The sequence below is a fragment of the Halichoeres trimaculatus genome, unplaced genomic scaffold (assembly GCF_033239565.1).
Source record: "Halichoeres trimaculatus isolate MK-OKI-2021-1 unplaced genomic scaffold, fHalTri1.1 fHalTri1_scaffold_13, whole genome shotgun sequence".
Taxonomy (NCBI): domain Eukaryota; kingdom Metazoa; phylum Chordata; class Actinopteri; order Labriformes; family Labridae; genus Halichoeres; species Halichoeres trimaculatus.
In genome coordinates, this window is record NW_027437191.1 from 7,789,403 (window position 1) to 7,805,430 (window position 16,028).

The window sequence follows — 16,028 nt, forward strand, 5'->3', positions numbered from 1 at the left end:
AGGTGTGATAATACATGTGTGTGTGTTAGATAAGTGCGTTGCCAGGTGGTGCTGTGGCGTTTGCGGTGCCCTGTGCGACTGCTTGTTCCCTCAGAGTGAGTCCGCTCCGTTGACGGGTTTTGAACACACTCTTCATTCAAGCGTTGCGCAACTAAACCACAAACCATGGCTGGGCAACACACAAACGAAAGCAAACACTTCATATGTGTAGAAAAAGAAAGTTAAAAAAAAGAAGTAACCAAACGAATCAGCATAAAGACACGACACCTCAAAGGAAGGGAGAGCCAAGAGGCCAGTGCTTAGACAGAGGTCAGAGTGGAAGGTAAGTAATGGTTAAAGGTCAGCCTGGTTGATTCTTGCCCCGATGGGTCATAATAACCTGACTCTGTTCACATCAAAGAGCCATCACCACAGAGCAGAGTTAACTATTTAGTAGAGGGAGACTTATACTAACTTTTATAGGAGTATTCAAATCTTCTTTAACTTTCATATTGGTTTGAAATTAAAATGCCCCGAACCCTAAACACACATTTCATAATTAGAACTATTAACACACATCACTGATGTGATGAATAAAAGGTGACTGACCCGTTCACCTCTGGACAGCTGTGGTTATTACGAGCCAGAATTTCAAGGTTTAAAGGTCAAGTTCAAAACAACACTTCTTGAGGCATTCCTGTTAATAAAATAAAACTTAAATGGCAATTCCCCCAAGGCATATTATACATTCATAAGACTATGTGAGTGCACATGTGTGTGAGTGTGTGGCTGTGTTTGTGTTTGAAATAAAAGCCACTGAAATCTGCACCAAAGCAGAATAACGTGTCATAATGTGTGTGTTCGTATGAGTGTGTCATCAGGGCGCCTGTCCTCACGACTGAAGCACATTTCCGTAGGAAACAATTGCACCTCATTGGCTTAACCGAGTCAGCCAATCACCAATGACGGAAGCCAGGGCCCCTGAGCCTGCCCCATCGCCAAGACCAGAGTTTGGTTGGTGTGCGTCTGTTAGAAATGTGTGTCAGAAAATGTGTGTGTGCGTGCTTGGGGACAGTGGAAAAGGGGCCACAGTCACTTCCACTTGCAGTGTCCTCAGAGATGGAGGGGATGCGGTTTCCGTGGTGATGAAAGTGAAGTGTCGATGAGCAGAGGAGGGGAAGAAGCCTAGACCTCTGCTCCTTTCAAGCCGATTCGTTCCTCCTCCTGTCAGTCACTGTTGGGCTTCTTCAGGGAGAAGGCCAGGATGTTGAAGTGGCCGCTGAGCTGCTGTACCTGTGATCAGAAAAAAAGTCCCCATTCAAACACCATTTCTAAACCACTTTTGTAAAGGTACTGGAGGAAAGAATGCGGCATCTTCTACACTTGAGATCAGAGGTGCCCAAATTTTTTTCAGTCTAGGGCCAAAAATAAATCAGGGTGGAGGGCCGCTGGCCAAAACTAAACATTCATGTAGCTCTGCATGATATTAAATATGCCTATAGCATAATTACACAAAATAAATACTCATATCAGTAATTTTAAAAATGAAAGAAACTTTTCTTTACTGTGTTGCACAGCATAGAATTACTAAACATCCACAAGGCACAAATACAAGGCCTCTGTCTTCAAAGACATTTAGTGCAATATAACCTAAACAACATGGGACACAACATGCTCCTTTGAAACCAAAATAGTGCATTTTCCATCCTTTTAAAAAAAGAAATGGTAATGAAACTGGACATCTGCTTTAGATTGTTTTCCCCTGTAAATGACTGCATTTACATGATTTCACGAGGATTATACTCTTTTAAAACAGCAACTTTCTGCCTACATATTGGACATACTGCAGTGGGAACAATTTCTGTAAAAAAGTGCTCATGTTCCCAACAATTTTTAAACTTCCTCATGTCAGAGTGCTACTGTCTATACCCTCCATCCCAGCCATGACCCTGCATCTTCTCACCCTCTGGTTATGGACTTCCAGATTTGACCTGACGGGACTAGCACCACCCTACTCCTAATGTAACACAGTGTTAATTTGTGGTCAGGAGAGGAAGTGCAACAATAAATAAATAATGAATAAGAAAGTCAGGCTGTTTGCAGTGGGAAAATAACAATTAAACTATATATATGTATATATATATATATATATGTACACTCGATGTATCGCAGGTTTTTGCACGTGCGATGTATAAAACTGCATCAAAGGGTTGGATTTAACATTAATATAGTGATTTAGATGAGAAATCAGAATATTGAGATATATATCGTGTATCGAGATATTGGATTTTGGCCATATCGTGCAGCCCAAATATATATATATATATATATATATATACACACATAAATATATATACATAAAATTCAAACATGGGCAGCGGGCCAAAAAAAAAAAAAAAAAACACTAGCGGGGGCCCCAAATTGGACAGCCTTGCTAAAGATGATATGCATTAACACTTGCTGGTTGCCACTTTCAAGCTAAGCTATGCAGAGTTAAGCTGGGATTTTCACATTTTATTTTTTTTAATTAAGCAGAGAAACTGTGTGTGCTCTTACCACTGACACTCCATAGTGTATGTGTGCTAGTACGACAGCAGCCGTCCACAGTTGCAGCAGTAGTGTCTCATTGCCAACCACCCCTGTCACTGCTAGTAACACCACTGCTGCCATCGGTAGCAACAGCCAGGTCAGCGGCTGACAACGAGTGTTACTCATCTGACACACAATCAGCTTACACTGCAAGATAAATGAGAACATTCACACATCAGAAAATAGAAATTAAAACTCAAATGCAGACATTGGTGGTTTAAAAATGCAGCAAACACTTACTGTGACATTGGCAAAGGCTGTTCCCACCATGAGGTAGAAGATCCTGGGCTGCTGCTCGAGGATGTTGGTGGGAGAGAAGACCACCCAGACTGTAGACAGGATGAAGAGGAGGACGGGAGAGAGGAAGGGCAGGAGGGCTTCATACAAGCTTCTGTGCTTCAGTGTGTTACTGCGATGAGCTCTGAACAAAACACACAGAAGGTGAAGAACTCAGCATGCTGTTAGACATTAAATAACAGGCCATTTCAGTAACTGCCAATTAAAGGAGAGCTTACTTCAGGACGTTGAAGAGGCTCATGGGTAAAGTCACAGTGAAGGAACACGCTGGAAACCAAAAAGACATGTTATGGTTGCGGCTTTAGCCAATGAAAACCCTGTATACAGTGTGACCAATCACAGCTCACCAATGATCATGAAGGTGAAGAGGTCTCTGTACAGAAAGTGCCACAGGATCGGTTTGTACCAAGTTTCCACGCCAACCACAGCAGTGACCAAATAAACAAGGGAGATGGTCTAAAAGAAAGGCGTAGAAGATGCTTGTTGATGTAGTGAAAGTTTAACATCTTGACTATCCTATCAGAGCTTGGTAGTCTTTGTAACATACAAAAAACTGTCAGCACTCAGTTTACTGAGTGTAAAAGATATCAATCTTTAAAATCTTTAAACTATATTTATACAGACAGTAATCTAGTGATGTTTTTCCCCAAGGCTGAATTTGTTCTTCTGTTCAAGAGTAATGCTTGCACTTTGTTTCCAGTTTGTCAAGTGTTGGGGATGCTATTTAATGCTCTGTCACACCCTTGGCTTCTTTTCTTAGTTCTGATTCAGGTGACCAAATTTTATATTGTTACCTTGGTGTGTCACAGGCTTCCACCTACTGTCCACACAAGCTTTGCATTAAAGGAATCAAACATCAAGACGCCAATGAGGATAGCCTGTTAACTGACAAAATGAGTCGTGGATAAGCGAGGAGCTGCCATGTGGTCCAATGTCTCATTAATATCTGGACAGATGAGTACACTTGTCAAGTGTTGGATACCACTCACAAAAAAGCAGAAACCTACAAACTTGTAAGTTGGCTCATGAAACAAAGGGCCTTTCTTTAGCCGAGAGGTACCGTGGAATGGCCTAGAAACTTCCACAATATGTAAAACATATAAGACCAGCTCAGCTAAAGTTAAGGTTCCAGTGACGAGCGAGGAGGAAATTTCTTGGTTTAATAAGGTAGACATATTTCTTTAAAGCAAAGCCACGTCCTATAATGTTTACATTAGGGATGAAAAAAAACAACTGTTCGGTTTCCCTCATTCTGTTCAGGGGGACAAGTGTGCTCTGTTTTTTCTTCGTTTTGCAGCTCAATTTGAAGCGAGTATGTAGCTCTGATCATACGCATGCACAACACGCGGCAAAGGATACAGTGGAACAGTTGTGTGGGGAGGTGTGCGTGTTGACTACATGACGAGCGGAGAAGGCAGAGTTAGAGGGTGTACCAATGGCATTGTGTCATTCAGCTGCCTGGGAGCACTTTAGATTAGACTTCAGACCCCTCTAGAGAGTTTTTTCAAAGAGGACAATTCTTTGGCCTTTTCTGGGGTAATAGTTGATTACTAGGGTTCATGGTAAAAATAAAGGTGTTAAAAACAACAACAATGTACACTGAACTGAACCGAAAACTGTGACTACAAAACCGTGATAGGAACCAAACCGTAGACTTTGTGAACCGTTACATCCCTAGTTGACATATCAAGCATTGGCTCCTCTGATGTTGTTAAGTTAGATGGAGGATGTAAATATTGTCAGTCTACTGCTAACGATCAGTTGCAGTATAAAGTGCCTGGTGGCTGAATTACTGCATCCATGACCAGTTGCCCACAACTGCTATTCTTACTGCTCACTTGCTTCTGGAGAGCAATGTGTCAAGCAGAGTTTTGTCCTGGTTGCTTGGTTTACTGCATTCAGACGTGGGCTATTCTCAGCTCACTTCTTTTGCATCAGAGGACACAGCTGTGTTCCCAAATGTACAAAATAGGTTCTTAAAATGATCCAGGTTCCAAACACTCTTAGTTTCAGCTTTTACTCTGATATTATTAATGGAGCCTCTAAAGGCATGTATGAGGCACAGGTATGACTTAGAAGTTAGGTTGCACGCCTCATGGGATTTGCCCCAGAACAGTCGGACCAAATTCAGCAGTCCCTTTCGAGCATGTCACCCGCGACTCTTGCCCTGTTTCATTGCTCTACCCACTGTCCTGCCCTCATTGAATAAAGGCATAAAAAGACTAATAAAGAATCTTGGGGAGTTTCAGAAACATATATTCAAAAGATGGCAGACACTTTCTCAATGACTAGGAATGGCTTGGTGGACACAGCTGATAAATTCTTCTTGCAACACAATCTGAGCCTTTATCTGATGGTATGGATACAAGTTACAAAAGAGAATCCTAGATTTCTGTAGCAGTAACTGATTTTTAAGATAAGTTTTAAAAGTAAGTTAGTGCAAACTGCAAGAATAGAAAGCTTGGCCGGCTTATCAACAGTAACTAAAAGGACAATGCTCAAACTGATTATCTGACTGTGTGGTTTATCTCATTTCATATCTAGGCTCATCAAAGTGTTTGTGTGTCCTTACCACTTGGCTAATGTCGTAGCCCCAGGGCAGGAACAAGATGCCAGTGTTATATTTCTCCCAGTGAGATAGTATGAAAGAGAACAGCACCACCCACAGGATGTAGTACAATGTTACCACGCCTACGCCACTTTCCAAGCGACCAAATACAGAGTAGACTGTAGCCACAAAGAAGATGCAGGCCCAACTGTCCAGGCCGTGGTCAAACAGCTCTCCTAGTGGTGTGGAGGAGTTTGTGCGACGAGCCTGTTTGCCATCGACACCATCTACACAACACAAAAAAGACATAGAAAGGAAGGTAAGTTTAATTGATAAATGTTAATGTCAATAAATGTTAACATAGATTCAACACTGAAATACAAAATAAAAAAGATTTTCCATTTTTCTTCAGCCAAAGCTGCTGCCCACGCTCGCATAACAGAAGAGTCTCCAAGGAGCCACATTCCTCTCCCCACCACTGGATTCACTGTCACAGAAACTGAACTGGATGACACCCATTTATTCACACATGGAAGTATTCTGCACACATTCCCATCACAGGAGCCATGTGGAAACATGTTTTATTTCAAGTCTCTCAAAAAGTGGTGGGCAGCACTTTTAAAGGGACTTTAGTTCACAGAGTTCACACAAACAGAGAGAATGTGGAAGCAGAATAAATCTGTGTTTATCTGCCTGCAGTTAGATTTGCTGACCAACAGCTGGGGGTGGGGTGGGTGGGGGGGGGTCTACATGATTTTCTATTATTTCTATGAGTGAGCAAGCTACAGAGAAGTTCAATCTCTTGATCCTAAACTTTAATTATTAATTCCTTTGAGCTTTGAAGGTTCGGTTCATAAAAAACTGAAATAATCAGACACAAACTGCACAAAGACATCATTGTTCGGGGCTTCTTGTGACACATTCCTCATCCTTACTGTGACACTAAGCTGAATAAATATCTGTTTTAGTGGTTCATCCCACTGGAAGATATTGGGTGTGGAGTTAGGAGGGTGTGGTGTGGTCACTTTGGTGTCTCAAAAAAATCCCCATCTCCTTTGAAAACCCAGCAAGCTCAACATGAATCTTTAATCAAAGTCAAAGAACAGCCATACATACAAACATTGCACAAAAAATGTATATAAATATTCTGAAGAGTTATGTGTTTAAACGATTTGTTTACATCGTTGAATGCTTCAATGTAAGTCTCACCGAAATTTTGTAAATTGTGCTGCTGCACAGTTTACACTCCCAGGATCAATCTTAAAGGGTTATTCTCCTCGGGAAATAATAGTTTAAAAAAACCTCTTGTCTGAATTCAACAACTAAGTTAAAAACAAAACATCCATCTATAATAGATAAATGTTTCCAAGATAAAAATAAAATATCTCATGTTCTGTATTTACCCTACTTCTGCTGAGAAAAAATATCCACTGTTTGTAAAACTCTTAATAAGTTCAACCTAAATACAAACTCCAGAACCATATTTACTATAAACACAGAGCTGCCGTGATGCATGAGCAGGATGGGGCTCACACTGACAGTGTACAGTAATAACACGCATGTTGACAGACAGTTAGAGCAGACATTATTTGTTCCTGTAGCTCATTTCAACAACAAAAAAAAGAGTGTAACCTTAGATTGTGTTGACAAATATCTGTGACCTGTGTCCACTTACTCTAGGCAGATGGGGTTTTTTTTGTTTTTAACTGAATCTTTGACTCAACTGTTGTTGAATCTTTCAATAACAGGATGGGTGTTGGTAAGTACAACTAATTTAGTGTACTACCATTCTCATAACTTATTTGGAACTCAATCTCATTTCACTTTTACATATGCACCCTTGAAATAATCATGAGATTTTCAGGAACTTCCCAAAGAACATTAATGTCTCCCTTTTATATCTGGAACTGTGTTGAAACAATGATGGTCTGGTTTGTTTCTTTGGTTCATAAAGAAGTGTTAATATTAAATTGTACGAAATTCATTGTTTAATAAACTCTCAAAGTCCTTGAAGAAATTTTAATTTTAACCTTTTGTATTGTTTAAGATATATTTTCTTATCAATAATATGTGATTGCAGACAACAGGGCTCCAGAGTGTGAGCAAAATTTTTAAGAGTGCGACTAATAGGGCTGTGAGAAAAAAAAAAAAGATATATCGGAACTTCAACTTTATGTTTGGCAATATCAAAATCAGGATTCTTTGTCAAAAAATCTTTTTTTTTCAAATTCAAATCCTTTATTTTAGTCTTTGTTTATAAACTGAATGGGAAAAAGTTACCACTTTTCTCCAGCAGAGGGTGAAATGTTTCTCTCTGACTCCTGTGATGTGCATTTTATTGGAAAATATGGCTCCTGATATGGTCTGTAGACATTATCATCATCATTAACTTTTTTACATGGTCTGGTGTTAAAAAGCAAACTAAAAATTGCAAAAATCATACACATCGAAATTTGGCAATTCAAATTAAAATCTACACCCCAAAAACTGTAATAGAATTGAATCGCAAGAATAGCATATGGTCCCAGCCCTGGTGACTAAAATTTTTACTAGGTTGCACTGACGCACCTAAGGCTTCCCAGTTGAAAACACTGCTTTCTTTTACAAGCCCGTCATCTCTCTGTGTTATTCTGTGACTGAACTCACACTCAGGATAATATGGTAATCTGAACCATTAAGAAACAGAGCTTGGATGGGTCTTCACCTCGGATTGGCTGTGGTCTTGCTCACTCACTGCTCTAAGTTGTGTGTTTAAAATTTAGCAAAAGACCTGAGCGCCAGAGTAGTCAAACTGAAACTGAAAAAGATAATAAACCCAACAAAATGTGAGAAGATGAAGAGAGGTAAAAACATTCAAAGGAAAGTTTTTCTTCACTGAGAAAACTAAGCCCATTATTACAACAAGTCCTACTGCTGTCATTCCATCTATCCCCACGTCTGAGAGTCCACCCAGCCAAGACATGGAGCCCTCAGCATCTGGTAAGATGCCAAGCCCTGGACAGCAGAGTCCCGCCCCGATGTGTGCACAATAGACACACACACTGCAGAAAGTTGGTCCTGCGTTTACTATGATCATTTACCACTGTTTACAGATATGTTTCAGGTAATACTAATTTTTATATGCTAATGATGCACGTGACAATGCAAATATCCCATAAGTTTTGGAGAAAACTTTAGTTTTCATGGCTATTCCCATGTTTATATCCATGTATAAAGACAGTAGTGCTCCTATCACTCTTTGGGGTTTATATTTACTTGAAAACTTCACCCTGATCACTTTGTGGAGACAGTTATGATGATCAGTGGGCTGCTCATGTTGTGAATTCACTTGCACACATTAAGCACCAGCTGATTGTAAATACTCCTCCCACTCCTACGGGAGTCACCTTTCTGTATGTATGGGCTTCTGTACGTGAGTGAATTCAAAGCTCAAAAAATTTGGATGCACCTAAATTTTGTGCTGGTGCAACTACAATAAAAGTTAGGCACACAAGTTCAGCCAATGCAAAACTTCAGTCTGGAGCCCTGGATGAGTGTATTTAAATGACCCCACTGATAATGTGTTGATAGTCATATTTCTACATATAAACTGAACCCAAATGTATCATGAGATAAAAGGAGAGGTATAAAAACCTCCAGGATATCATAAAAGTGTATCTTGACAGGAAAGCATGTATTTCTCACTAACAGCCCTCACCACCTCCATACTGTGCATGAATACAGCCCCAGCATACATACATTCCATAGGAAGAGGAAAACACGCAGGGGGTCACAGGGGTGAGAACTCACCAAGTGTGTAGGCCAAAAAGTTGAAGATCCCTGCAGCAACCCAGACCCAGCTAGGCACGTGATCATGTCCTGCAGCTGCAACACAACATAATGTAAATATACAGAATACCACCCAGTCAAAAAAGACAAACCTTCTGCTGTAGATCAGCATGAACAACTTGTTAGTTTTCTCTTCGTTTCGCAAACTTCTATCCAGTATAAGGTTAGGAGCACATTGGGTGATTGAGTAACACTGGGCTAAAACTTGGCAGAATATATTTGTTTGAATACACCTTTATCAGTTATTGTGATGACTACAGAGATAAAAGCAAGAAACTTCCAATCATACTTTGTCCGTAGTCCAGAGATGTGTTGTGTTTGTGTGGCCCTGATGCAATGAGTTAGCTTTTACCCTGAGCATAACTGGCAGTCGTGTCACACCAAGTCATGGACTTTGCCTTTCATAAACAGTGTTGTCAAAATACACCCCTTTGGTTTCATTCTATTCTTTGTTGCTGCCCTCAAGCACAAGACAAACACGGCTGGGAATAAAAGAAGAAGCAAGGAGAGGAGGTGGAGGAGGACCTACCAGAGGCAGTGAAGTCGAAGTCATAGAAGGCCAACATTAAGAAAGTCAAGACAAGGAACATAAATCCTGTAAATGTGATGAGGTTTGGAGCCAGCCATGTGGGTAAAAACTGTTAAAAGAGACAAAGAAAGAACATGAAGATACTTCTCATCCTAACAGACACTGATGGAAAAGTAAAGAGGTAGTGCTGATTGTGTTGACCATACAGAAGAGAAGAGATGTGTTTTTTGTTTATCGGGCTGCAGTCAAGCAGGAACAGCATGACAAATAAAGGCTCTACAAGCAGATAAATGTGTCAGCACCTTGTGATACTCTTGACAGAGAGGCCCATATACAAAAAATGAAACAAAGTGTGCATTTTATCAGCCAAATGTACATACAAAAAAAAGATAAGAAGAAAACAGTATCTTCACAGGCCAGAACAAAGCAAAACAATCAATGACTGATGTGTTCTGGCACACACAGGAGGAGGAGGAGAAGGAGGTGGAGGTGTTGGATGAGGCTGCCTTGTTACTGTATCACAGCATGCGGCTGGAAACGTCATGAATGATGTATGCCAAGACACACAAAGAAAACACACACACACACACACAGACGCCTTACAGGCCTCTCTTACCTTCACTACAAAGTTCCAGAAAGGGTGCATGATGTAGATGGACAGGGGGTTGGAGTCCACTGCGCTGTACTGCAACGGAACAATAAGAAAAAATGTGAAAAAACAGACACACAAATTGTGTAATTTTTTCTTCATGTCATAATACAACTCGAGAGTTGTAAAGGAGACATCACATGACCTTACATAACTTGTTTACTAGATGATTTTGTAGCCTTTCATCATGCATATCAAACAAACCTGATGCCAGTCTCTGTTACTTTATCCAGGCCTGAGCCCCACGTGAGAGCCTGCTACTGCTGCCCGTTTATTTTGACAAGTGTGACTCAGCCCAGATGAGACAAGAGCATGATGGACTACATTTTTTATCATGTGCAATAAAATGCAAAACTAAAAAAATCTTGTCTTTATTAACTATTTGTCCTATTACAGCATACTTGCACTTAAGTTAAGAGCTGCTGCCATACTGCTGTAATGAACCACTACCTGGATTTAAACAAGCACAGGTAGACTCTGGTAGCTTGGCACAGTTTGGCAGTACTCTGAGGAAAGACGATGGAGATAAAGCTGTATGAATGTGGTTCAACGGACATATAACCATCTAACCAAAGCAGCCAAAACTGATTTGGGTATGCAAACTTGCACCAAAACCTGGTGGTGCTAGCTCTGCTAACATTAGCCGCACTGTACAAACCAATATGACAGTGTTTCCCTGCAGACTCCGTCATCTGATGTCTAGCTTGTAACACAAAATATTTTTGGTTTAGTCTGTTTTCTGAGCGCTTTCTAACCTCTAAACAAGTATTTTAAATTCCTGTGTAATCAACAGAAAATTCTGGCTTTAAGCTCCCTATTTCTTTATTCAACCTGCCTCTAACACCATGACTAACACTCTGCTGTAAATGTTTATTTACTAAAAATCAAACGGTCAACAGATTACTGAACAATGTAAGTACACCATGCAGTGTTTCCTCTCCTTGTGTGTTCCTGATTTAAACTAACAACTTCAAATCTGTGATGACACTACACCAAGTGAACGAAGATGCAGATCACTTCAGGTCTTGAAAATGAATCCTCTTTCCCTGTAAAGATTTCACTGGAGCACTTCAGTAGCTGAAATAATCAATGTGCAGGCTGTTTTAACACAACTGTGTAGCTGGATCAGTACCAGTGTGAAACCAGTGTCGAGTGTCATTACCCTCATTGCAAATATCAATCTTGAAGTAAGAAAGGAAAAGGTTGTATTTACAAATTTAACAACACAATTAAATTGGCCACACCAAGTCCACCGTGTATTGAGTTAATCATCATGAGGCTGAGTAACATGAAGTGTTCAACAAGGCCAACCTCTATGATTCAGCACTTCCTTCTTTAAAAAGTCTGTGACCATAAATCACACCCTCATCTTGTACAAACACAGCAATGAAAAAAATAAAAAGCATACACAGACAGATTCACTTGTTTTTATAACATTAAGACAGGCTGACAGCCTCTGATGGTCAGACAAAAGATGGGAGGGGAAGAGATAAATGACTGCAATAATTGTCAGATAATCTCCTGGCTCTCATGTGCTTTCAAACTGCAGGGCTGAAACACTGCACAAACAGTGTGTTAAAGAAAATCACTTTTCTTTCATTCACTCACATTTCACATCCTCTGGTCTCCTTGAGCAACTGATGCTGCGAGCAGTAGCTGAGACATGGAGGGAGCTACTTAAAAAGCAATTATTGGAAAAGAGTCTCTCATGATTTACAGCTCATGGGAGCAGTTTCACACAGTGATCAGAGGAGGTGGTGTTAAAACAACAGAGGTGTATGGCACTTAAAGGTTAAAACATCAATAGAATGATAAAAATATGAGGGATTATGGTCATCAGGAGGCTAAAAGTGTTCAATGAATGAAGGCTTTGGGGTTTTTATGATTTCAGTTCTGTAATGAAGCTCTTATTTACATTTAGCCTGAGACAATAAAGGGGTACATTGTGCCCTCTACCCAAGAAAATTTAATATATACAAAGTGTACAAATCAAATGGTAGCCACCGTATCAAAACTGAAATGTCATGTGATGATATACGCTTCAGGAAATGTCACTCCTGATTTCTTCAGCCCTCTACAGCTTGTGATAAGACAACGGGCTCCTTGTATCGCTGGTGCCTCAGTGATGATCAACTTTACAGTCATTTACAGAACACTAAAAGGTCTGTTACATGCAGAAAGACTGATCCTTTTTATATATCCAAACCACTGAACACTGTTTGACACTGGAGATCTTAGAAAATGGGATTCCACTTGTCAGTTCATGTTAATTGCTGGGAATACTGGGAGTTGCTGGTTCAAGATGATTGATTTCACTCTATTTAAACATAAAAGCTACTACTTTTCTCCCTGCTGTGATTCAGTGTGAAAATCATTATGAATAAATCAAGAAAAAAAGTGTCTGTAATGTATGAAAACACAGGTTAAAGTCTTGCTTCGTAGCACTGCAGTACAGAAGGAGGGGCGAGCTAACCATTAGCTTGATATGCACCCGTGTCATGCACGAGATTGTATCCAGTCACTTCCGTTACCCCCTTCAAAATAAAATGTGCTGGGGATTTTGCTCGAGCGTTTATTTATAAAAACAACTTAAACGGTGGATCTGGGTGGGAAGTAATGTCAATACGGTATTGTATCATTGGCTTAACCCATGCTGTACATTTAATTATTAAAAAAATGCAGCCATCTACGGAATTTCCCTTCCAAGATGACTGTACCTGCTGGTGCTTATAGCCAAGTCCTATGCTTTAATTATGAAGTTTCTCTTAAATAATAAAATACCAATCGCTTAGTTTAACTGTTCAGCCATTTTCAATTAATGCATAATGGCTATATGTATTTTTCCATACATATCTCATATTACTGCCGGGTGTGTGCTATGTATCACATTTTGCACAACACTGGCATTTCCACATTTTTAAGGATATATTTCTATGTATCAAAACATAATTTTGTATATTTCTAGTCGTCTGATGTGGTCACTGATGATATTTTCAGGAGAATATATCAGCCTTCGTGTACTAAGGAGTGTTCGTGGTTTTAAGTGTCATGGAGTAACACGGTATGTAAATTCTTCCTATCTTCAGGTTCCATTTCTGATTCAAACTTTGATGACTGACAGGAAGTAGGTTTCTCTGACCATCCTTGAGCTGGATATACTAGCTTTATAGACCAACCGAAAGAACCGGAATAGATCCATCTACTGTTGGAACCCACGATAAGCCCAACGATTGATCAAGCTTTTATTTTTCAAAGATTTTGTCCAGTATCTCGTTTACAACCCGCTTACTTCAGCTGACTTAACTTTTCTTTCCAGAGAAGCACCCTGTAGATCGTGACAGATATGTAAGCTGTTTAACACACACACCTCGCAGACTAAAAGACACTCACGCACACACTCACTACAGATCAGTGTCCAACTGCTAACAGGCTAACAGCAGCGATCTGTCATACCTTGTATTTGTCGAAGCCCGCGAGCTGCTCCTGAGTGACATATTCATATAGAGCCATGGTGGTTCAGTCGGGCTCCACAAAAACATATATGAATATCTCTGCCTTAAGGAAATAGAAATCCCAAACGTTAGCTGCCGTGTCGAAGCACCATTTAGCTTGGTCGTTACCGTTCACGCCGGGTGAGGCGATGTCGAAACATTTTGGCCACTCCCACAGTCAGCAAACATCCAACAGACGGCAGCTCACCAGTGCCACAAGTGGACTGGAGGAGCAGTTCGTAAACACTAGTATGTTCTAAAAAAGCGTCATACTGTAAGGGTGGTCAAATATATCGTGAATAGGAGTTTTAACGTAAACGTACATGGATGGTTTAAATTGAGTTTTTTGTAAACACATGTAAAGGTAAACTGTCCATTGACAGCTGGTCTATCGAAACTACTTCTATGGTGCTTTTAATCGTGACGTGGCTTTCCCCTCCAGCCGGAAGAGAGAATAGCTTTCTTACCTTGCTGCTGAACGCCTGCTACATCCGCTGAACCCGGGGCTAAAACCCAAATCACTGATACAATGTAAGTAATGGGACTAATTTCAATGAATTGCAAAATGTTTATTATTCCTCTGACGATTTGTGTGTTGCTGTCTTTGTACTTAGACGTATCTTAGTACCTGCTTGAGTCGTGCCAGGAAGCTAGCAGTGTTAGCTGTAAACGTCAGAGCATTTGACCGTCCAGCATTATGAATGATTTTTAAATACTAAATCATTGATGGTTATTGCAAATTCTGGCTTATGTTTCTGATTCATATGAAGAACATTTACATGCACAACACAGCTTCAAGCACATTACCAGTTTTGAACGAAGATGGTGATCATTACTAGCTAAACATTATATCCAAGGCAGCATTATATCAAATAAAGGTGTAATTGAGGTTGAATATCACAATTTTATGGTTAAATACGTTGTTTTAAAATAATTCAAAATGTTCCCTAAAACGTTTTTTTTTCTGTGCAGGCTGTTATAATGTGGTACGTGAGTACTTACTCCAAATTAAAGTAGCACGACCCCTTTCAGTTACTCTGAAATGTAGTTACCTGCTATGACTTCAGCATTTCTGTTACTGTTAAGTGACAGCCACAATAGAATGCGTTGTAATATTTTATCGGACAGGGCTTACACAAAATAATCAGGGATGCACCTGATTACTAGACGGAGTATTTTCATTGCCCAAAACCTGCACTATTGACAGATAAAGGCCTGTCTGCAAACACTCTGTCAGTGATAGCTGTGGCAGATTGTGAAATGAAAAAGCAAAAGATCGGGTAATAGCCGTATTTATGCTTTTAATTATTTTAAAGTTGAAATATAGATAGTACTATTTCTGAATGCTGTATGTGATTCAGTTCTATATATTACACAAATATGATTTTGAGCTTTCCGGTTATTACAAATCAGGCCGAAGAACTATTGAAATAGTTATTTTAAATAAGTGAAACTAGTTGGTTAAAAAAATGAGGTTGATTATTGCTTTTTACACCTGAAAGTATCGACTCTAACTTTCTCAATCATCACATTCAAAATATTGTACATTCTCTTAAGCTTTATAAATACTTGTTTAGTTTAATTTAATGGTTTAATGTAATGTTCTGAAAGATGCAGTTACATTTGAAGTTTGACAAATGAACTCTTTTCCTTTTCAGAATGGTGACAGACGTGCAGCTGGCCATTTTTGCCAACATGCTTGGCGTGTCATTATTTTTGCTGGTAGTGTTATATCACTATGTGGCTGTCAACAATCCTAAGAAGCAGGAGTAGAAATTGCCAATATATTTGAAGAGGTAAGAGCAATAAAGCTTTGCTTTCCAGTGATCTTTTTTTTTATTTGCTCAGAGGGCACATAAAGTCTCCTCCTAATGCATACCCCTCATAGTCAAATCGGATTCTGCAGGAACAGGATTTCTCTTTCCAAGCTGTAGCACCTGTGAACCTGTACTTTCTCTCCACAGATGGACTGGAAGTCAGTACCACCACCATGGACACAACATTCCCCTCTTCAAGTCCCTTTTCAAAAAATTCTTTATAACATTGCACAGTGGATTTTCTTTTCTAATAAAAATGTTTGAAATGGATACCACTCCTGTTTCTGTTTCTGTTTGATGG

At 39.8% G+C, this 16,028-nt stretch overlaps 2 protein-coding genes across 2 annotated transcripts; one reads left to right on the forward strand and one right to left on the reverse strand.

Annotated features, from left to right (window-relative positions):
• Positions 1–635: 635 nt before the first annotated feature.
• On the reverse strand, positions 636–14,082 carry selenoi (selenoprotein I). The gene is made up of 10 exons (XM_074685042.1): positions 13,873–14,082; positions 10,387–10,455; positions 9,771–9,879; positions 9,203–9,277; positions 5,438–5,700; positions 3,213–3,321; positions 3,084–3,132; positions 2,809–2,989; positions 2,536–2,715; positions 636–1,272 (listed from the first exon to the last, which is right to left on the reverse strand). The coding sequence occupies exons 1-10, from the start codon at positions 13,927–13,929 to the stop codon at positions 1,165–1,167; spliced, it is 1,200 nt and encodes a 399-aa protein (XP_074541143.1). The 5' UTR covers positions 13,930–14,082; the 3' UTR covers positions 636–1,164.
• A 355-nt stretch (positions 14,083–14,437) lies between these two features.
• ost4 (oligosaccharyltransferase complex subunit 4 (non-catalytic)) lies at positions 14,438–15,997 on the forward strand. The gene is made up of 3 exons (XM_074685043.1): positions 14,438–14,441; positions 15,569–15,706; positions 15,875–15,997. Exon 2 carries the CDS (start codon positions 15,570–15,572, stop codon positions 15,681–15,683), a length of 114 nt encoding a protein of 37 aa, XP_074541144.1. The 5' UTR covers positions 14,438–14,441; position 15,569; the 3' UTR covers positions 15,684–15,706; positions 15,875–15,997.
• Positions 15,998–16,028: the final 31 nt, after the last annotated feature.